The sequence below is a fragment of the Saccoglossus kowalevskii genome, chromosome 9, assembly GCF_978046115.1.
Source record: "Saccoglossus kowalevskii chromosome 9, keSacKowa6.1, whole genome shotgun sequence".
In the NCBI taxonomy this organism is placed as follows: domain Eukaryota; kingdom Metazoa; phylum Hemichordata; class Enteropneusta; family Harrimaniidae; genus Saccoglossus; species Saccoglossus kowalevskii.
This window is the reverse complement of record NC_140649.1, coordinates 13,482,845-13,507,557: the sequence shown is the minus strand read 5'-3', so window position 1 is coordinate 13,507,557 and position 24,713 is coordinate 13,482,845. Positions and strand designations below refer to the sequence as shown.

At 38.5% G+C, this 24,713-nt stretch overlaps 1 protein-coding gene across 2 annotated transcripts; it reads left to right on the top strand.

Moving 5' to 3' along the window:
* Positions 1–709: 709 nt before the first annotated feature.
* Positions 710–24,706, top strand: LOC144360551 (uncharacterized). 2 transcript variants are annotated; one of them, XM_078013224.2, is made up of 6 exons: positions 710–738; positions 9,277–9,407; positions 14,209–14,331; positions 17,433–17,521; positions 17,907–18,072; positions 19,350–24,706. In XM_078013224.2, exons 1-6 carry the CDS (start codon positions 712–714, stop codon positions 22,183–22,185), a joined length of 3,372 nt encoding a protein of 1,123 aa, XP_077869350.2. In that variant the 5' UTR covers positions 710–711; the 3' UTR covers positions 22,186–24,706. The 2 variants fall into 2 exon arrangements, with proteins under 2 accessions (XP_077869350.2, XP_085359307.1); XM_085503181.1 differs by lacking the exon at positions 710–738 and adding an exon at positions 8,636–8,709.
* The last annotated feature ends 7 nt before the right edge of the window (positions 24,707–24,713 follow it).

Here is a 24,713-nt window from a genome sequence, read left to right as displayed (position 1 = left end):
AAGAGTACTCACATCTACGCCAACACACACAACACACTCTTTTACTACTAATAAAGCATGTCATTTCACCTGTATACGGGTGCGAGCCGCGCCACATATTCAAATTATAAACAAAAGTACATGTAATAATAATTCCAATCAACTGATATTATACACTCTCTTACGCCCATACACGCACGTACCTGCCTTACAGAATAACACGCATCTCCGAGAAAATACCTGCACCGAAGTTCCGTTCACACTATGAAAACTAAAGCGCAAAATATTTAGTTCGTCCGTCGCATTTCCAATGTAGCCACTAGTATGTTTCACTAGTCGGTAAATGTGTGCAATCTATAATAACATTCACTTTGTGTGAATGATGATAATATTGGAGACCTCTTAAAAAATCGTGAAACAAAAATAAAAATTGACTCAAGTTTGTTTAAGAGAAAAATTAGTTCAAGCTGTGACTATTTTCAGATTCAAAATGGCCGCCAGAATCGGGTACATGGCCGTGAGGAAATCACAAAATCACTGTTTTTAGATTCAAAATGGCCGTCAGAGTCAGGTATATGGCCGTGAGGAAATCACAAAATTACTGTTTTTAATGGGAGTCTAGATAACAGCAGACTTTGAATTTTTCTAAATAAGCATATGCCGATTGTTTCGATACTGACATACATGTCTTTATGTGTTTTTTTCCAGGATTATAACATTACTACGCAACCTATGGCCAATGGAAACGGACAAGCTGTGGTAGGTCTTTTTTATTTCTAAAATCGCTACAGTGGTCGCACCGCGTTGTTTTCGAAGTATACAACGCGTGTAAAACACACTGTTCGTTTACGCGAAATTCGAACACACGCTGCGCGACGACTGTAGCGCTTTAAGGAGAACTCTGCTATGCTTTGTTTATAGTTCATGTGTGTGGGTGTGATATAATTTAAAGTGGGAGGGTCGTCACCTGCACACGCGCGGGAATTGAGTCCCAAGCGACGGTAACAACGCTTGTTTGTAAACAATGACACGCTATGGCCATCTGACGCATGCGCAGGTGACGACTCCCCGCTTTAAATCACAACAACTTCAGAATTCATCGCGACAAGATGATGACAGCATCAACTGTTTTGAAACACAAAGAATGGTGACATCACTTACACTAAAGGCAAAGAATGATGACATCACTTGTGCATTGAAAATGCATAACGACAGTTGATAACAAGCAGGTAATCGATCGCGTGCCTGACATGCACCACGAAAATACCGCAATATACATATGCACAGTCACATTAATCTTATATAGGTTTCACACCACAATTATGATTTGTATCAAGGCATATGCTTACATGGACACGAATGTAATCTAAAGTTGTCGTAAGATTTGAAATACTTGTATTTAAAGTGAATTATTGAATATACACCGGCTAGCTGATTGACAGCGCGAGTGGCCATTTGGCGTTAGCGTCATATGTAGTGATTTTATGCAGTAGTAAAAGATAAGCCACAATGATACATATCACAATTCCCCGCTGTAATCAGTGAGTTATTTTAACCAGTGAAGTCGTAAAGCCGGCGTGTGTCTGGCTTCTGCGTGGTCAGTGTCGATGTAGGGTGGGAATTGGAGAACACGTAGATAACAACAGGACGAGATGTCTCACATTATCCCCTCTGTCCTGCTGTATTACCTGTACATACATTACCAGACCAATAGAGATTGGCGAGTTGATTCATTAGCGAAAACGAGGTGGTTTGGTGATGGCGTACTGACGCATTGAAATATTGGCTGGGTGAATTTGAACTTGAACTTTTCCAAAATTCACTGGCGGGAGGAGCTCGACGGATCACTCTGTCTTATATCAGTGACGGGTAACTTGACTCACATGGTACATGTGTAAATAACACTGCTTTTCAAGTGAAATAGCAAAATTTCATGAAAAGAACAACAACATTCGAGTGAACCGATAATCATCTTACCGTTACCAAAAAAAAAGTTAGTCTTCTTCTCGGAATAGCGAGAGGTCGTCTTTCGTTATTAGGGTTACTTGTCATTTAAGTAGTCAACATACGTTCTCAATAAAGTTATATTTAATATTATATACTGGAAATAAATTGAATTTGTTATTGAAGTTGGAGAATAGGCGTACAATCTCACCACGAATGGCAACATCGTCATCTCTGTCTGCACTACCTTCACGCTGGTGTCATTGAAAATAGACTGTCTATCAGTCCCAGTGAAAAACACTTCAGGGGTGAGTCATTATTTCTACTGGGGTGGTAAGACGTGAGTAGAAACACAACAAAAAAAGAAAATGAGTAATAATGTCCGTAAAGATAATTCAGAGCCTACCTATATATGTCCGTTTAAGGAAAGACAAAATAATTAGCCAAACATTCACGTTTTAAGGCCCCCCCATTTGAAAATGGTACATCCTTTATATGCGTAGTTGCACAGCGAGGATCAGTGTTATATTTAACGAACTACATGTGTTGTATCAAGTTACCAACATCAATTTACGAACCTCGCAACATCCATTGTCATTGAGACTACGACCAATTAATTAGAAAAGTTAAAAGTTGTAATAGAAACCGACTTTAAAAATATTTAATTTGTTAACCGTGACGGCAATAATGCAACTGACGTTTCAAAACGGGGGGGGGGGGTCCCAAGCGATGATAACAACGCACGCTAAAAACGCAAAATATCATGGGTAGACGCGTGTTTGTAAACAACAACGCGCTATGGCAGAGTGCCGCATGCGCATGTGACGACTCCCGCTTTAAGGAAAACAAAATATTTCCTAGACAATGCTAGTTTAAAAATGATATTCCATGTTGAAGATACACAGACCAACAAAAGCAAATACTACTATTAGAGTTAATGATGTCAGATGTCAAAATTATACATATAACAGCGGTCCCCAGGGTAAACATCCCTTTTTTGATTTTTGTATTTCAAAACAGTGATGCGTCAAAATCGTGACCGAGACATGTACCAAATTGGATGATGTAATTTAATTTTAATAATTTTAAGAACGAACATTTAATCAATATTTTCATTCGACCGATTATAGGCACCCCCCCCCCCGCTAAATATCGCTTAATACATTCCAGTGTTTATATCATGTGACACATTGCCATGAAATCCAGAGAGAGTGAAAAAAAAGCATGATTCGGCGGGGATATTTGAAATTCTGACAACTCGGCTTGCAATAAGCCAGGCAGGTCACGCAACTTTTATTCTCCCCTTGTCAATAAACATTAGCGATGACGACATAAAACCAGCCTCTGCGCGTTTCATCCAGCAGTGAGCATTGTAGCCAGTTCGCTTTACGCAGTCGTCACTTTAAGTTGTTGCTACGAGGTGTTCCAGGTCCCGAACGTTAACAATATACCGCTTTGTGGCTTTTTAACCCGGTAAGTGTTTTTTTTCCTTCCCTTTTCTTCTTCTTCGATCTGACTGACGTAACAGCGCTTCGCTTTCGTCACAGTGTGTTGTAAGGGAAATCGCATACACAGTCGCGATATACTGCGTATATCTATGGGGCCCTATCACGTTGCAACCGAACTTATAAAAATTGTCGTCGCTAATACCATGATACGTCGTTCAAGTTCAAGTTCATGTCGCCTATTCTTACTCGGTTTTTAGAAGAATTAACGCCGATCCAAAGTCACTCCAGTGGTACACGCTGCGTTCAAGATCCTTGATGTATTTAACGTAATTTCGCCCATGTTCGATCATTCATAGCGACTGAATATTAACATTCAGGAATGTAAATTAAATTATGTTGAACTTGTCGATCATTGCATGTTTTTGTCTGAATAATTGTGTAAATGTAACCCCTCTAGTCCTCTTAACACGGACAAGATTTATCGCTTGATGTCGTGAAAAAGTCAAAAGGTTATTTATACGGGAATGTACAGTCATCAAGATAGTTTCAAATCTAGAAAGACAATCCACTTAGACAAATTCTGATACTGGTGCGTTAAGTGTTAAGTTCTCAAATAGTCTGACTATTTGCACTCGCATTCCAAAGAACCTTAAAGGGCCCGTCTAATGATAAAGCACATACAGCGATGCGTAGATAGTTATCATTCTAGCTGCGTCTCCGACTATGACGTCACGGGTCCATACGGCGGCGCCTCACTCACGTCGGCCTCATTGTCAGCACTTTGTCGCATTTATGTATGTGTTTCTTCAAATAGTCACAATTTTAATATTTCAAATCACGATGAATGACATTTTTTTTTATTTTTATTATTCTGCGGTTGAATCATGTGTCACACTGACAGCGGAATGTGTCTCCGTTATAACACGTATCCCCGCGTAGAAAACGATAACATGAACCCAACATCTCATTTTTAAACGCCCCTCCCCCTGAAGGCGGGCTCGTATATTACTGAATATTATATGTAATTAAGAAATACGGTTCAAAGCGTATCCTAGAATTTAATTATCTCAACACCTCGTTATCACCTTTCGAATAAGTACACTCTTTTATTTCTTTTTTCCGTTCTTTTTATTTCGTAAATTTAGTGGCAGAATTGGAATTTATGAAAGGTGCGTTATCCCATTTTAGAGAAAAGTATTTATAGCTCAACGACGTCATTTTCGTGACTGCTATATAATATAACCTTTAACCCCTACTGTATTGTTTGACACATTTCTGTTTTATAGCAGATAACGCGCCCATCTTGAACAGAATGGCCATTATCAAACTCCGCGGTGATTATCCTCTTTGTCATACCACCCTCCTGCTTTCGTCTCCTTCCTTTAGTATCTAAGTGACGCTATATAGTGAGTTCATTACGAATGAGCAGTAGGAAACAAACCATCGCTTGCCCCCAAGTGCGTGCGTTGAATTTTAATAGACTGACGAGGTGTGTTAATATTCCTCTCCATTCGTGTCTAAAAATAGCCAAGCGACCGCGTCGATCGTAGATCCCCGGTGGCCCCCAGTAGCGAACACTGTGTTACTTATGAACGTATGTATTTAGCTGCACGTCCACGAAGGGAATTCCGGCGAGCGTCTATACAAATGGTTTATATTTGTAGAAAAAAAAAATGCGCCATATTGAGCTGTATGCCCCAACCCCCTTCTCCCACGTTGTGCAAAGCAAAGTCATAGTGACGTGATCTGATTTCTAATTATCTAATTTGCACTAAGATTGGTTATGTCAGGCAAATTGTGTAACTGATTGGTTTAGCTGAGTTGACGACGCCCTATATGTGACCAATCAAAATGACGCATCAGTTTGATTGTAGCGACGTTCGCTTTCCAATTAACTCAGTAATTCAATTGAACGTTGGCGTATTCTGAATCGTGTCTGTCTGACTCGGCAGGTACTGGGCATTACAATTACTGTCATTCTTCCAGCGCTTGCGTGTTGATACGGAATCTCTCTTACCGAAAAAGGATGACTGAGTTGCCAAAGACGCTCTTATCACGTTCCACGTCGGCGCCTGGAAATATGCAGGAAATCATATTTGTCAATAATGTACGAACAGTCAATTATCTTGTAGGAAATTAAAAACAATCGCATTTTGTAACAAATCATATTCAACATTTGAAACTACGTGACATAACTGTACGACAACTTTCCTGTCACGTAAACGCGCTAAATCGGGGGCCACAGGTCCAGGGCGACACACGAGCACCTGTGGACTTTAACTAAGGTTATCCGAAAGTCCAACCCGTGAGTGAATGAATCTAAGCCAGTGAATTTACCACCCAACCTTCTCACAGTGTCTCCAAAATAAAAGTTACGCAAGTTGTCGGCGAGTGCCTAAAAAAATTCAAAGATGAACACGCGATCTTTCAAAAAATCATGTTTCATGAACGGTTGTGAGCGCGGGGTGAACAATAAATCAGTCCTTCAATCTCACGGTGCGTTGGCATGACGTCCCAGTCAACATAGTAATTGCTTGTAGATCGTAATTAATAATGAAATGCAGTTCAAGTTCGATTGTAGATCTCATAGTGATTTCCTATTACAATAGAGAGAAAACACGCATTGAACACTGTGACTAATTTACTGGGACATTTTAATCTCATCATCATTATTTAATAAATAAGTTACGTAGACTTGCCATTATTATACTACTATACAAGTAACATTCAACACAAACCTAAAAATAATGATAAATTAAACAAATGCACTACGTTCTCTAATTTCGCCTTGTTACTAAATATATTCACATTAGTATGATTGTCACGGGACTTTTCAATGAATGTTATCGATTATATTTTAACGTCGTCGACTTTTCGAACACCATTACCTAAATCATCTTTCCAGTTAACTGTTTTTTATGAAATTCAATAAACTTGAGAAAGTTTTCCACGACAGGATTTTTAATATAAATCTCCCAGCTTATGGTTCTTGTTTGGAATTTTGTTTGTGCCCGAATCAAACGCCCACGTGAACAATCATTAATTTATTACGATATACGTTATTATTTGTGACGTCATTAGTAGTATGTTGCCTAGATAGCCCATGTGATTGGCTTTTCGAAAGTCCGGAAACAAAATTAAACTAGTTTTTTTTTAATTACCACTAAAGTAGGGCCTAATGATGTTATGAGGAAATTTCATTGTCAATGTTTTCATGAAAACAAGTTCGAACACGTCACGGTCCATATTTTATATTTGCTTCTTTCATTTAATTAATGACACATTTCTTCAAAAACAATATCAAAACTTAACGCCAAAATGGGTTGAAAATATTAGTTCAAGTATTATAACGACCATCATTAAAAATAAGCCGACACTAACCCACATGTTATTTTCTCAGTTATTTTTTTCCGAAAAATTAGACATTGTTTGATGATTTTTACAACATTTTACAGTAATGTTTGTTTGTTGTGGTGCAATGCAGTTTATTGCAGTTATCGAATATATATTTTTGTCATAGAACGCCTACGAAGAGTGGTTTTCCAAGAACCCCCAGAATAAAAATAAATTCTTCATGAATGTGCCCCTTGGTTATCCAAACTACCACACTACTCGAAATAAAACTATATACAGATGTGACATTTTGCATGTTACTAAACACTTGAACTGGAGCGGGGGCGCTGTTCGGTGCTATAACACATCACCGGCTCTGAAGGTGGTGCATGTCGGGGATAATTGTCAGACTCGCTCAGTACATTACGCTCCAAGTGCAACCTGATATTATCGGTTCGTTGACTGGGTAATTGCGTACTAATTTATTTCTCATTAAAGCTCTAAATGCATTAGAGAAGTGCAATCATACGATTGTCACGCAAGCTTATACTTCTCAACTTTCAAGGTGTATTCGTTGAATTTATTTACGGTATAGCGATTTTATATGTCATTTTTTTTTAACATTTTGACCGATTTAATTTATTTATTATGTCCACTCTGTCGAAAATTTCAATATTTGACTTAATCATCATAATACCCAAAACAACATGTTGAATTCAACTTCGCAACAAAGAAATCCGATAGCGCATTTCCAATAACGAGAAATCTACGTAAACATTAGGCAACTTGATATTGTATGTTATCAACTCTAAAACTAAAACTACACACAAGATAAGATTAAACAATAAAAAAAAAACTGTAGTCACAGCCACGCACGTAAGATCACGAGCGACCTTGAACACAGCCTCGTACGAGTGAGTGTGCTTCTATTCTAGGATATACATATATCACGTGGACGTATGCCCCTTGCATCTCCCTACAGAGATAAGCGTACGAGTTTAGTTTAGGGCCAGTCTTAAATATTTTCCGCGTCCAGGGAAAGTAAGAGAGTTGTCATTGTAGAGTAGTGTGATATTTTAACTATTCTGAAGCCACACATTTATTGTTGACTCTTAGTCGCGGAAATTAAATATGAAACTCGTTGTATCCTTTGTATGGACGATGTGAATTCAACGCTTTACGTAATTGCTTCTTATGCTTTTCTAAAAACTGTTGACCCAGAAAATTGTGTGGAAGTCGAGGGTTGCTGCGGTAGTGAAGACGAACATGGATGATCTCTTGGCAGATCGGCATCGTACTCATTCAATTATTCAATATTGACGTCATCGATGTATTGTAGTGTGAACAGGAAAATGAGAATTACCTGGGCTACCTAGGCTTCTTGGAAATATCACATTATGTTAACGCCGGAAAAATGGTAGAATGAGAACATTGTTAGCGTTCGACACGTATGCCCCTCGTTGTAGGACTGGGTGTGTCTAGTTTACCATGCGTACTTTGCCGTCGCTTGCTGATTATACACGTTGGGAATGGACCAACAACGTGTTGGCCGTCGGTTTTGTCGTGATGTTTTCATAATGACGGAAAGTGTAACTGGGCATGTTTCTCGTGCACAGAGAACACGTGACAGGAGGGAAAATAGGAAGATTTAACAATGTGCTTTCACTCGTCATCGGAGATGGACGGTAGTTACCATGGAAACCAGCGATTCATCCTTTGAGCCGCATTTCCATGAATTATGTTCGTGGAGAAATCAAACACCAGTTCTCCGACACTCTATAGTCTGATTGGGATATCGGATATAGCAGCAGGGAGCTCCGGGCAAGGAACTAAAAAAACGACACTAGGCGGCGGGACGTATGAACGTACCCCCTCGATTCCACCCACGATCCGTGTTAGACATAATCCGGCTATGTAAGCTGGCGAAAGTCAGTCATGATGTCGATTGTATAGCGTGTGCTATGCCAATTATTGTGCCGGGGAGCTATTGTAATAATTTCTCATGGTATGTAGCCTTATCCCTGTCAGCGGCGTTACGAGATATACACACAGTTTTTGCTTTGTCTTGGACTGGTTTCTTTTTACTATTAACTAGTCACCCATGCTACGTTTTATTGTTACATTATCTTTTATTTTAACATACGCCTATCACATAATTAATCGATTCGTGTGGTTTACTCTATTGTATATATACATAACACAATTCACGTTATTACTTTAATAGGTATCACGGTTGTGATGTGCGTGGCAGGTCACAATCATTTTTAAGCAAAAATGTAAAACACATTCTCGGTTTGAGGTATTTTGATCGTAATTATCATGTCGAATTACAGATACTACGACACTTATTTGAACGTTCATTAGTCAGTTCAAGACAGCCATTGTACAATGTATGGCATCTTTCCAACAGGTGTTGAGGTTGTTGTTGTTTTTTTGTTTGTTTTTTTGTGGTCAAGTTTTCTTGGCGTTCTCGATGTTTTTCTCTGCTTTCGTTAATCATGGAATAAAATATATATATATCATCATTTTGAAATCGTTCCGGGAACAATTATTTTTTTTTTCTTATTTTCAGGAAAATTCCTCGATACCAAAGTATCTTCCAATTGTCATCCTCGTTACTGGGGTGGTGGGAGGTCTTATTCTTGTCATCTGCGTCATCGTCTTTTGCAAGTACTGTATCAAAAAGAAAAAGCCACTTCGAAGGTAAGTGACGTGGTCGTATTCCCGAGTAGCGCTGTCTCGACGGACCTCGCGTCTGTTCACGTGACGATTAAATTTATCTGACATTAAAATTGTATGATAATAATTACTCATATTGAAAAAAATGTTCGACCTCCGGACTGTGTTTCGTGCGATTAAGAAAAATATATCCCGTTACGGCTATAATTATATAAAAAAGTGACGATGAAACTATAGGTTTTCGCATAGACGTTTACCCTATTGAAAAAATATAAATATATATATATAATTTTCTTCTCCCTTCTTGAATAATTTAAATATCCGCCAGTTAGTCGGTCTTCTTCAGGTTTTTTATGTAAAGAAAAAAAAATTCTGTAATATTCATTATGTTAGTATGCCAAGTACAGGATGTAATGCTTATTCTTTTTAATTTCATAGTAATTAACGTAACGGAGCGCAGAACAGAACGGTTATAATATATTTTTTTAATTATCCATCCTTTATATGGATGTGGGTGAATTTAAAAAAAAAGAACGTTTATTTTTTACCAAATAAATCTCCAGTAAGTGAATTTCAGGTGTATTTAGGTTATAGATATGATAGCAATATACTTGAACGGGAATGAATTGTGTACACGTTTTGGAGAAATAACACAAAACGACCTCATTAGGTTTTTACACGGGAGGTAATTTAAACCTCTGCCTGTAGGTACTGTTGTATTCATGATTACTAGAAAATGGTCGCTGTTCATTTCATTGTGCTCTTCTTTGATTGGGTGATACCACATGATATTCAGCAATATAAGAGGTAGCTGAAATAAGGCTCCGGGTTGTCTTCCCGACATGCACCATTCACAGTGGATGATGCGTCGGAGAACATCACTGGCGGATCTAGGAATTTGTTAACGCGCTACTTCTTGACGTCCCCCAGCAGACCTCCGATGGCCTAGGTTTTTCAATTGATCAATTTGTTTGATTTGTTACCTCGGTGGATATAAACAGGATCATTATTGCAAGTCGTCGTGTTCACTGTTTACCTGTTCTCGCTAACCCTATATCGAACGCAGGTAGTCGCGTCGACCACCGCCAAAAAAACATTACACTTTATTCAGCGGCAGCGTTAACACTCGCGAGAAAAAAAAAACATCATTAAAAGCCTATTTCCCCCTGGCGGCGGCTAATTCTACCGGAGTATGATACTTAAGTAAAGTCAGATTAAGCTTATCGTTCTTGTATATGCCGAAAATTTGGCTAATTTTAAGGTGGATTTATTCGGGCTGAAATTTTATATTTTAGATACAAAGTTACTTGAAAAGTTACGCTGTGCGTATATGATGTTTTTATACAATGCCCTGATTAAAGGACACGGCGCGTTGTGTATGATATGTGGGTCCTATGTGATGACTTATACAACGAGTGCAAACGAGTTCGACCGCGGGCTGCGTGACGGCCACCGCTGGGTTGGTGGTCGTCGCGCGACGTCCTGTTCGATTATACACTAATAGCGAGCGTACATAACGCCTGTATAATACATTGTTTGTTTGCATGAAATTCGAACACGTGCTGCCCTTTAAGTTACTATCAGTTCAACATATGCAAACATCAAAACTATTTTTAATGCTTGCACGTGATTTTTGTTGTTGTTTTATCGTGTTATTACACGTAAGGGTAATCGAACACGGTAGCCGATTTACACACTTAAATGGTAAGCTGAGCTTCACATCACGGGGTGATACTCTGACATTTAGGTACGTATCCTACCGTTAAAGGCCATTAAGGTCTGAAAGATTGCACACAAATAATGACTCTTTCCGGCTTTTGAACTCACCGGGAACCTAACTTTACTGCACCTTTCCCCGGTAAAAAACACGTTGATGTTATAGTTTGTTGAACAAATAGTTACTTGATAATATTTATAACACAGGGACCATATTCGCATTGCATTCTGGGGCTTACACTGGGAATGATAATGCTTGTTCATTTGTTTCTGAGATTCTGTAAATATCCAAATCCTGATCCAAATTATGTTTATAAAAAAATACTAAATGTTTGTGGAAGTTCAACACTTAAAGTAGAGTAAAGAGTACAGAAAGCATACCCACATGTTTGACTAATATATACGCAAAAAAATGAATCCATACCCCTGTTCTAGTTCAAATGCCTGAAAATACCTGTCCGAAGGGCGACACGTCCCCATATCTGTTTTTAAGTGTCCCACTCGGGGGGGGGGGGCGTCACGCAGACCGCATACGAATTACGCTTAAAAACAAATGTATTTTATTTGCGCGGTATACGCCACATATGGCCCGTATTGATCACGATGCATCGCGATGACCGCTGATATTAAGCACCTTCCATACCCAATCGCCAATTAAATCACGTAGTTGGAGATAAAGTAGAAGCACGCCAATATATCGCAAAAACCAAACTCTTTTGAATATTCACTTAGTTTGGCATTAGATAAAAATCCACGCTTCGGCTTGACTACCGGTAACAGTAAATATTCTGAGTCGCATAACGGGATGCAATAAAAATGCCTTAAACTAAAATATTATAAATCAATACTTAATATTGTCTAGAGAATCACGAGGAGCGTAATTGGATGCGCAGTACGACACAGTTAGCATGATCAGAACTGATGGTTGTCATGGAAACCATCGATTAAGATATACGAGTGTCAACATGTTTATACAGTTAATTTTATTTTTTGAATGTATGCCGAAAAGATGATTTGGGAGTGAGAATGACTGTTGTTGTGGAATCATTATATCGCCAACTTGAATCTTCGGAATTCACATCAACAATCTAAAAATAATATTCCAAGACAATATAATATTTATTTTTTTCGCTATGGCATGGTTTGGTTCACGCATTTCCGTGGAATTACACACAACTTAACTAAATTTATTACGTAAACTTGGATTATTTAACGTTTTTAGTCCGCCCCGTCTCGCCGTCCTGTCGAAACTAGTTGACAAACAGTGGCCACCCTTTCAAAAGAGCAAATCTTTAGCCTGCTTAAAGGCCTGATATAAGCGGAAATGTCATCGTCGGCTTCCCTCCCAGAAGACTATTTTTTTCCGCCTACGACGTTGATTCGCTAAGCGGGAAAACAATCTTTAGTAGAATGGCACGCCGGTAAATGGAGATAGTGCCATTAAATGTCAATTTTGGTAAGGATGATTCACGACACATGCACTCAGGAAATCTCTGACAATCAATTAAGTAATAGATCCTTATCGTTGATGTTTCCAAAACACACACTGTCACTGAAATACTACTCCTAGAATTGCCCAAAACATTACGCGAGTGGGCGACGTAATTTCCAAATGTTATCGTCCACGTTCACTCATTTTAATCAACTGCAATAATGCTTTGTTGTGATGTACCGACTTGCTGAAAGTCGGTTAGTGTTTTCAACAACAAAATAGCGTTGTCCCGTTCCTGTTTAAAAACTCCTCGTGGATAGAGACGATCTGGTCGTACGAACTAATTTAAGCATTTGACATATATAGTAATATATTTAACGTGGCAGATGTCAAGGTTTATATGCATCACTTTTGTTTGTATGAATTTTAGAGCTATTGAAGCCTGAGCATACTGACAACACACCTAGAAAAAAAGGCACATTTGTTATTTTTAGTTACATGGTTTCCATCTTGGAGCGCGTGGTAATAATTATAACATCCATCCAACTGTTTAATATGGTGCTGGCATTAGTACTGGTTTCAATACATAAACCTTCAAATGAGAATATGGTCATCTTCATAATGTGTAAATGGAATAGTCCAAATCGAAATCACTGAATATACGAAATTTAATCATATTTAGTGTGAAAGACCGCGACCTTGCAAAGTAGTTAGATGCATTTATCTCTAATAATGTAGATTTCGAATTGGCTAATTTTGTAATTCGTATCATAGCTTTTTTTCACATGGTAACGACGATGGAAGTTTTCATTTCACTTGAAATTCATGTAGTATATCTTTCCTCCCAATTTGTGAGTGATCGAGGAATACAATCAAAGCGTGTTTCAAACGTTTGCTTCGTTATTATTCAGTTCCCATCATTACATTATACACAATGATACTTATTTAACTTGATCAAATTTGGCGCGTGCAATTTTAACAGTAGCGGTGTTTGTTAGTATGGCGTGAAATGGTACATGATAAGTTCGATAACATGCCAGGAACCTCTCTTATTTTGAATGAAATCAAACAAATTGTACGATCTTGAAAATAAAACGTCGATGAAATTGAAGTCATAAGCTGGTCTGTGACGGTAATGAATGTCGTGCACAACAATATTGTTTTCAATAAAAATAATATTTTGACGTATTTGCAATATAATTGACTACACAATCAAACGCAGTTGTCGCTTTTACCGACAAAGCTTTCATCCATCTACGTCATTTTATTTCACGTAGTGCTCTGTCGCTAGCGGGCGCGATTACAACCCGGTGACTGACTAATCTTGGTCCGAGTCACGCCGCGGCGTTTGTATCAATTTCCTCGTGTAAACCGGCTTTTATAGTGAATTGTTACAGTCAAAGGACGAACAACGAAATAATCAGGTGTCCACAGATAACTCAATAATAAGAATCGTATCAGTACAATGCCAAAATGACACGGGGCCTTTAGTGGTGTGCCATTTGTTACTCCCCATCCGTCCCCGCAACCCCTCTTCTCTCCGTGCACGTGACAAAAAAAATGACTAATTACACCATACGGTTCGTTATCTGCCAAGGTAATCCTGATTGCTTCTAAATCCGTGTCGTGTTACTCTCGATTTTTGTTTTAAATTACGTCTTTCATTTCCACCCACAGACAACAGGCTTTTTTTAAGAAATTTCCCGCCGATTATCAGAGGCCGCAATATAGGCCAGCACCCAAGGAAGCAGACGATCTCCAGTTGGGAAGGCAGCTACTGAATGATGGACTGTGTGGCAGGTGAGACCAACTACGCAGCGTGAACATTTAAAAAAAAATGTTTGTTTTTTTTACTATTTTCAGATTAAATAATGCTGTATACGTGTTTGTAACTTCCTGTCTGAAAAAATAGATTTTGTGTCGAAATTGGCGCTATATGGTTGTTTTCTTGAAAATTACAATTGTTGCATCTCAATTCAAAGAAATTCGCAGTAATCCGAGAACGCCACCCGACTATGCACAGGAAATGAGCATGTCTGAAACGCGAAACCATTGTGTAAACATCTCACCGTTATCCGACGTTTCTGTCAAACATGCAATTCTTTAAAGGTCAGCGCATACTTTAGTAGTTGCTACGTTTACGGACAAGAAGTGGCGTAGGATGAGCTAAAATTTGCTTAAAATTAAATACAAATTATAATATACGATAATCCACATTTGAATCCACATTGTGTGACGTCTCTTGTTCACTTTCTCGGGCGATCGGAAGTTACGTAACCTGAAAAGTGTGATTACGCACTCGCTAACGAATAAACGATACATACAACTAAGCAGGTTTCAGTAAAACGTGGACTGTTTGAAGAACAGTGGTGGTCGTCGTAACACGCCGCTGTTTAGGCCAGATGGGTTGAAACAAAATTCGGCAATCACTCATGCCTGCTGTCAACCTAAAGAAAATAATATCGTGGGTTTATATATAAATATGATGTATGTGTTAAAATTGTGGCTTAAGATACAAGACGTTGAGAATCAAATTGGGGTATAATTTATCATAAACTAAAAAAAAAGATTTGGAGCATACTAAACAGTGTTCGTACGATGGTAAAGGAGACACACGTATGAGCATGTGCAGTGGTTGTTACGAGTACTGTACAAACCAAACAATCAGCGCATATAGGTATTAGAGAAGGGTATTCAGTTAATTATTCATAAAGTATCCATTAATTCGTGATAAATAATATGTGTAATGTATAGAACATTATACAGGGCCGAACAGTCATATTAAAATAACCCAAAGTGAATTCGAAGTTACGCTACATAGTTCACTTTCTCGTATAATCAACTCCCCGTCTAATAGGGCGCTATGGGAAATTCGTTATTCTTGCAACAACAGCATTTACAACCGTTTTACTCGAGGGACATGATTATTGTCCAACTATCTTTAGTGCTAGGCACTCCTTAGAGACAGAAAAAAAGGTATGCAGTCTCTGAATGACTTCGATTTACGTTTGTCAAAAAAAAAGATAATCATTTATATAACGGGGTCACATGGCATATTATAATTTAGTGATATGTCGAGCCTGAAACTTTGCCGAAATAATTATATTAGTAAAATGATTTCTCAAAATGTCGTCCTCTAAACCGATTTAGACAAACTGAAAAAATACTCATAATGGATTTTATTACATTTAATAATATCTAACATCGAGCCACTATCCGCTACTTTACTAGTTTAGTGTATCGTGGTACATACTATATCTATATACCACTGCATTCATTTTCTGGCGTTGGTGGCGCACCGCACCATAAAATGTTTTTAAATCTCTTGCATACATTTTTGCTCCGATTATTGATATTCTGCATTTAATCAGTTATGAAATCCCCTTCGATACAAAATTGAATTAACTAATATTAAATTAAACCGGTATTTATTTAATACATCGCTATAAGTCGGCCCTCTAGTGGGGACGACCTTCTGTGACGTAATTTGGGATAGTAGTCGATACTGTCAATAAAGTATTATTTTTTTTAGATGCGTTCTAAATTACAAATAAATACACAACCAAATAAAGTGTTCTATTTGAACGACATTGCTAACGTACATCTCCGGGACGTATCTACGTCGTGTTGACGTCGGGGACTCGATTCACCGCGTGACGTATCGGGAAGATTCAATGCAAATAGTGAACCCATCGTAGAACTGTTTTCCCTGTTGTTATTCCAGTCAATATTGAGTTGGATTCATGACCGCGTTGACAAAACGTTCGCCCCTTCTTCACAAATAATAATACATCACTGATTAGCGAACTAGAGATGGGTCAACTATTGAACCATTGAGCAATCAGTCAGTTTATGCAACACCTATATTACGACTCGGCCATTGACGTGTCAGCGTGTCGTGCTCGATATGGCGCCCATGTGACCTTAAAGGGCGACAGTCGTCGCGCCGCGTCCTGTTCGATATGGGACTCATGGCGACGTATACAACGCGTGTAATATACATTGTTTATTTACATGAAATTCGAACACGCGCTGCGCGACGACCACCACGCTTATAAATCGCGTCTAAAACACAACAAGACTTATTTCTGAGATAGCTAATAATATGTTAATAATGTTTATGAATGAATTCATCAGTTAAATATGAGATATGCATTTCATTTGATGCATGTTCAATCACCATCTTGAAAGCCGCCACGCCGTCCTTTCATAATCAAATTATTGACGAGTTATGCTAGATTTTTTTGCTGGCGTCAATACTGTTTATCAAGGCTGGTTTATCAATACTGTAAAATGACTAATTTTCACTGGGTTTTAATTTCGCGGATTTACCTTTACAGGCATATTCAGTGGGTTTTAAATTCACGTTTTTATCATTTAGATAATGTGTTCTATGCTAAATTTTACATATTCACTGAGTTTTAATTTAGCACATTTTCCAGTCAGCGATATAAGCAAAATTAAAACCCAGTGAATAATTAATTCTTTTCACAGTATACAGGGAATAACGAATTCTTGTAATTTACACGTTATTGCGTGCTTTTAGTTGTGGTTGGTTGCCCCGATGTTCAGTTTCAGCCGCGTGATACTGGCATTACACAATATTTATGGCTCTACTTCAAAACAAGTGGAGTAATTGTATCTACATTGCCCGAAAACGACGCCAGGTTATATTGAATAATTACGATTACCTAATACCCTTATATATATTATAGTTATCGGTCTATTAACTTTCTCAATGTTATTTGTTTGTGTTTACGACCTCGCGTCCGTGGAAATACAATGACTGATTAAAGCGTAAATTGTAACTGCTAGGCAGTATATTCTTGGTTTTATAGTTTCGAACGCTGAACACAATACGTGAATTGTTGATGTATAATTTATTACCCTTTCTCCCACAGTGAGAAGGCCGTTCGCGAGAGCCTTGCTGATAATGGAGTTGATCGTTATGCACGGAATCTGAACGGCAATTCATATTCACATTTACAAGGTGGGCATATACTAATAATACATCACTGATTAGCGAACTAGAGAAATGAAATTGACGAATACAACGTCAAATGCTATTTCAATTACTGCGCTTATTGTTATAAAATTGAATTTAACAATTTTTATAATTTTACTATTATACACTTTTCATAGATTACAAAGCTTGATAGACGCCTCCAATGATGAGTCAGTAACATTATCGGTACAGCAGTGTACACTCCCCGTTTCGCTTTTGGTTCCGCCTGGGCTTCCGACCGGGGTTCCGCCTGGGGCATCCAACGTCATTCCCCCGGCGTGCGTAAGCCAATTAGTAGTCCCTCGTTTTTTATGTTATTAAATCACAAGAAATACCCGAAACAAAACAGTCTCTATTGTTTTTTAAACAGAACCTGTCGAAGAAGACATTGGTTTGCCCACGACACATTTCGGACTGACTGAACAAGACATTGACATTGGTGTACAGGACATTGACGCCTCACCATCAACGCCACGCAGAGTCTCATTTCAAGTGAAGTTAACGGCAAAAGATCCGCACTATTCTTCCTCAAGCAGGTACGTGTCTGGTACGACGGACGTACGTGTGCACGCATATCTCCTATGTGAGAATGTATAAATAGAACCACCATCGTAAAGTAAAGGGTAATTCAAGACCATGAAAATTAAGTTTTCTCAATTTATACAAGACATACAGCATGCATTGTACATCAATTCATATTTATCTGACGTCTGAACAACCACCATTTCATAGGCTAACATTGTGGTATGCAAATGAGAGATGATGCACGCTAATCAGCCTGACACGAGTGACGTACCGGTAATTAAAATAGGGCCTACAATTTCAAAGAGCTTCATCGCTGCAAAGTGGAAATAACATTCGGCTTAAGAGAAGTCGAATATTTACAAACGCTTGATAGGCATTCATGGTTGTGTAACCGGTCGTAGTTCGGAGTCGGGGAATAGTTTCAGTTTTGGGGGAAAGGAAAGTAATATATCGATTAGGTTCGGATCATAAGTTGGGGGAATTTCTCGCTTGGCAAATGTGAGAAGTAAACTTGGGGATCAACTGCTTACTCGAAGACAAAGATCAGATCAATAAGTAGAGTTAGTTCGTTTTAGTTCATAATTGTAAAACGCCAAAACAGAACAGTTCCGTCATAAAGACAGAGGTAAGATCTCGGGGACGTCCTTCGTGCGTGGGGATCCTCGGGTCGGTCGATTGGTTTCCCGATTCCTCCTTTTAAGGGTATCTTGACCAATGGCTCGCTGCCATTTTAATCTTAATCACGTGATATTGCAACAGCCATTCGAAATTTAATATTTTGTTATGTGACATAGTAATCGAAGAAAAGAATGAATCGTCCACGATTCTAATCATGGAAGTAGAACCATTATATTATGCAAAAGATACATTAACATAGGGATGATAAAAATAATACATAGGGTACAATTTATACAAAGAAATCTTGTCTGTAGACAGTACAGATATGAAATCAAATAAATTCTTCGAAAGTACGTAACAATTGGAAATTATTATCTTTCCTTTCGCCAAAAACTGAAGCTATTCCCCGACTCCGAACTACGACCGGTTACACTGAATCAATGAGCGAAGGATATATTGACGTCAGGATAGATGTCACGCGTGCTTCATCCACCATGATATATCAATCTCAGTCGTAATCACATAACAGGGTCAAATATTATACTCATTTGGTCAGCATAAAACCATATCATATATAAAGGAATGTATATACTGTTCAGAGGCTTGATGACGAAGACATTTACCTTGAACTTCCTTGGATTAATCTGTTCTGTTATCATTTCTTTGCCAGGTACATTGAAGGCGACTTCCACCATTTGAAGAATGCTCGCATAAGTAAAACGCCTAGCAACGCTCTGATAACAGCCTCAATGGAAACAGATCACGGCAGCTTAGGGAATCTTGAAGAACTTGCTTATGTGTCGGTATCTGAATTATCAGAATCTGAACAAACGGATAACTTAAAACCTTCAGAAGCAGAGGACGTGGAAATCGCAAGCACACCTTCCCCAACACGGCAATTGCCTCCACATACGACTGAAGTGGCTGTGCAGGTACATCACAGTGCTGACGAAGATGACATTGGAAATAAACTGAAAAGCTGTGCATTAGGTCTATTTCCTGTGAAGTTATCCAAACATGCGAGTTTCGACGTTTCTTCTAGCAAGAGGAACAGAAAGTGGGATATTCCACAACAAGCAGTCAGTTTGGATGAACATGATACCAATCAGACTGGTAAACCTTCATTGTCTTATAAACTGAAAACATTAAGCAATTTGGCTTCCAAGAAAGAACATTTGCCGTCTGAGGATAAATGGGCAACACTGGAGAAAACAAATGATTTAACAGGTATTCCCAATGATGCAAATGAGTATAAGAAACAAATTCCTGGCCCACCACCGGAAATTGCTATTGAAGAAGGTACAAGTCCAGAGAAAGTAGAAAGAAAAATGATCAGTGCAAATGATTACCGAGAATTATGGCATTTACGAACAACATTGGAACAAGAGGATTCAAATGGATCTCCCGTGACATCAGAGCCAGACACTGTAGTACCAGCAAGCATGAGTAGGGAAGACCTGAAATTGTCAGAAAATAACCAATCAAATCACACAGGAATAGAGTCTGAATTCACATACTATGAATCAACAGAGATGGGAAAGGCAAAGAAAAAGATGGAAAAATCACAAGAGCCTGAAGATAAAAATAGACTTACAGTACAAAGACCACGCCTATCGAGAACAAAAGATGACAGCTTGGACTATGCTTTCAGCTCAATTAGTACAGAAGAGTCTGATACATCAGAACGAAGTCGTGGTGGCGACAGTTCATATGAGAAAGATGGAGGTAGTAAACTAAAACAAATGCAGGCCGACAGTGGGTATACATCAATAGAACAACAACAACGACCTCCAACATTAAGTATTCTGCAGAAAAGATCCATATATGCTTCTAGTGATAGAGATAGTACAAGTATAGAGAGTACAACATGTCCAAGTTACACATCTACAGATATAAGTCCTGTAAAAGAAACCCCACCAATGACACTTAAAGAGAAAGCAGCATGCCCGAAACGGCGATATTTTAACAAAGATGGGCGCTCAGAAGTTGTTTTTCGGGCAAGAGATGATCCTCGCACAGCATCAAAAAAGCGTAGGGAATTTACAGCTGAGGGTAAATCAGGAGCACTCTATGATAGTTTCAGTTTTCCCGAGGATGAGAGTGAAATAGACTCACAGACCTCAGCATACGAGTCACCAAACGACCAAAGGCCAAAATTGAAAAGGTCAGATTCATTTGGGGATCGAGTGGCTGGTAGGATTGGGAGGTTCTTCAAGAAAGAACGTGAAGATAGATATGAAACACAGTACAACTTATCAAAGCGAGATTACAGTATAGATGAGAAGACAGATGCTCTTTTTAAAGAGTTCCTTCGACAAGACACAATGTTTGATGATCCCCCACAGATTCGTGTGCATGGAAGGGCCTCTATTTCAAAAGGAAGATTGCACCTCCAGCGTAAGCAATACAGTGACCCACTGATAGAAAAGAAAATGTTGAATATACCTACAACTGAGCGAAGTGCTAGTTTTGAGCACAGAAGACCCTCTCTAGATAGAGATTCATCAAGAGAAGACGATTACCCTCCTCGACCTCCCAGATATTCAGAGAGACCAAGGAAACTTGTGCCACAAGACAGCATTGAAGAGGAATATTTACGCCAAGAAAGTAGTCGCATCTGGGAAGGAAAAGCACATTTGCGAGGTCAAGCTGAATTAAGGGATGCCAAAACGTATTATTCTGAAAAACGTAAAGAGATTGTTGTTAGGCCAAAACGATTGTTGCCACAAGAGAGCACAAGTGATGAAGATTACAGTAAAGGGCAACCTCCTCCCAGGCCACGATACTTTAAATACTCATCTAAGGGAATGTCACTTCCTGAAGCTGCAAGGAGATCAGGAGTTCGTTCTCATCCACGAAAGCAGCTTTCTGTGCCAGAGATAAGAGAGCAAAGACCATACAGGCAGGATTCGATTAGTGAAGAAGAAACACCACCACCATCATCTAGATCAAGGTTTGATTTTGAGCGTGCATGGGCCAAAGAATATATGAAACAAGAGTCCATTAGTGAAGAGGATGTACCATCTGCAAAATCAAGCCTGGAGTTTAGAAGGCGTCCTCTACGGGACCAGTCCAGACAGGAGTCCATTAGTGAAGAAGATGTACCTGGTTCAGTAAAGTCTCGACTGGACGTACCACCTATGTTAGAACGCCCTCACAGTGCTTCATCACTCCATAGATTGCAGCGCCAAATGACGTCCCCAGAAACCTTCAGCGTGTTGGATGTGCCATCATTAAAATCACTTCCAAAATCTCCGAGATCAGCATTCCGAATACCTGATAGGACGAGAAGTGAAGATCACTCGCGGCATGTGTCACCATCAAGAGAAAATATTCATCATAGTGGGCATCATTTGAACACCGAGCCATCCCAGAGTGGATTGGACGAATTCGCTGCTAAATCACCATATAAAGACACATACCATACAACATCCCCGGCACCTAAAAGACATGCCCGCTTAGAAAGATATGGAACTCGCAATACTGAAGATGAGGAAAAAGTGTGAGCAACATGAGACAACTGCCACCAAACCTACTTTGAGAAGGGACCTTGTTGCAGTACAGATTCCAAATAATGGCAAATATTTTATGTTTGTTATAAATCGTGTACTTTTATAAACTCTCTTTGCCATTTTGTCTAATATAAGTAACAGTAACATGTGGTATGTTTGATGACGTCATCAAACTGGAATACTGTCTTGCACAAAATAACTATAAACATCAGAACATATCTAGATGACAGATACAGTATATTTTAGGGGCTGTGTCATCGAACAAGAAGTGGTCCCAGTCAGTGTGTGCATATTATTAAACATGATATGATATCTATACGCAGAAATAGTGGTAACGAGAGTGTGCGCGATGCACAAGGCAGATCTTCAGACTATCAAATAGAGACAGACAATGGGACACAGACTGCACGCCACGAAAGTACAATGAATCGAATATTGGGGCAGAACATAAACAAACTAGTATTTCATTTGTATCATTACTCAATTTATGACTATGACAGTCGATGACTAATATCGAAGTGCCTTCACATCTACTTTAGTGGTTGTATATCATACCATAATGGCACAGAAGTTACTTCGAATATAAATAAGGGATATGTTATTACAGCATATATCTACATATTTGGAGCAATATCCGACACGCGAAAATAACATAACTTCTGTCACTGAGGAAGTGTTCATCGACTTGCCATAGGTCGAACTCACTGATGCAAAAACATATATCATACAAACGATATATCTGTGTTTTTTCAAAACATGTTGCCAATGAAGTTCGTTATTATGTATTAATAATGTTCAATGACTGGACCAATAGTGGCGTATGTCCATTGTAATCTACCTAATTTTTAAGAGGAGGGGGGGGGGGGTAAAATCGTAAAAGTGTTTCCCTTCTTCGGGTCTCACCTTCATGGTGGCTAATCTATCACAAAACTCACAAAACTTACATTTTATATAAATGTTATATATTATTTAGCATAGGATCGAATAGTATGCAATTAACGGATAGAGATATATAGGTTAAAATCCAATTAAATTAAATTTGTTGTATTTGTCTGGATATAATTATACGTTTGTAACGTTATCTTGTGGTGGCGCTGTCCCCGCCTAATCGTTCTTTCCGGGACAGCGCCAACATAAGTACATGTATATCAAATATACTTAACATGTTTTGTGTTTATGCATTCCGTAGTAACTATCGATACACTTGAAATGTATAGAGCAACGTAGATGAGCACCTTTTCATCCGCCACAATAACAGAAATGAGTGGATGCAACTGAGTGTGCGTTGTGATACATTGTTGATACATATTTCATACGGCTTTTTTGTGTGATTGGGAGGGGTGCTATTTCAACTCAATTTGATTGCGTGCGATTTCATTTCTAGATATAACTTTGCACATATCATATAAAAATCCCGTCCAATATACATTTTAATATTGTACGAAATAAGTTGATCCCGTTCTTAGATTTAGTCAGTTGGCAAGTAGGCGACGTTGGTGTAATCGCTCCATGTTGGAGCCAGGATACTGGGTGATAATCTGCTTGTGCGTATGTGTGTACTGCATGGACGCGTGCCTTGGTCAGTCGTTCAGAGCGCCTTCCATAAAGTAAATACATAACTAATTGTATATTTTCTATTCTCACTAACCACTTTCCCCAGTTGGTTGTTTTAACACCTATTTTCAATTTAACTTCACTTTAATATAGTATTTTACATTAACACGTGTCAAGCAAAGGCAGTATATATGTACAATCTGGTGATATCTTCGTCCACGCAATATTAATTGTTTTGGTTTTTTTTAAATAATAATAATGCTTGCTCCTCTTTTACCTATCATTGTATGAAGACTTCGGTTCATCTCATGTCTTTCATCTCTTAGTCATAAATAGTGTTCGAATCATGTAGTATAATTTATAGAAATACCGATTCATTAAAAGGTTTCCTAGCTTTCACGTGGCAATTGACCACTTCTCAAGGGTAGTATGTAGAGTTCAGCCTAGCATATGATACAATAGAACTAATCTTGTCTCAATATTTTTTTTTCGATTAAGCACAAGAGTAACAATCTTGATGAATATCTCGGGTCATTTACATTTTTAACAGAGTCCAGTTTATATGAATTCTCCCATGCATAATAGATATGTGTAGCCTAATATGTTTAATGCCTAATGCCGTTGCGTAATTTGAATAATTTTACAATTATACATATATATATATATTCTGCGACACAGCCGGCTGTACAGTTTTTCACCTTTATACGTTACGTTAGCTAGGTTTAAAGCAATACCCGTAGATATATACGGCCGAGCATAGGTGGCGTAGTTCGAATTACATTTTGAGTTGATCTTCTGTATAAAGCGACAGGGAGTGTTGGAAAAGAAAGACTTGGTAATCGGAGGGTTATGCTGCATATTTTTCTTAACTGTATTTCTAGTGAGTTTTTTTTTTATTTTTTCGCACAAATTTTGACCAATTTACTGAATAAAATTGCATTCGATTTTCAGCAATAATTCACTAATAT

Coding starts and splice junctions, on each gene's coding strand:
- LOC144360551 (XM_078013224.2), top strand. CDS start 712: ATGGCCAATGGAAACGGACAAGCTGTG. Junction 9,408..14,208: donor AAGAAAAAGCCACTTCGAAG/GTAAGTGACGTG, acceptor TTCCACCCACAG/ACAACAGGCTTTTTTTAAGA. Junction 17,522..17,906: donor TTCATATTCACATTTACAAG/GTGGGCATATAC, acceptor TTTTTTAAACAG/AACCTGTCGAAGAAGACATT.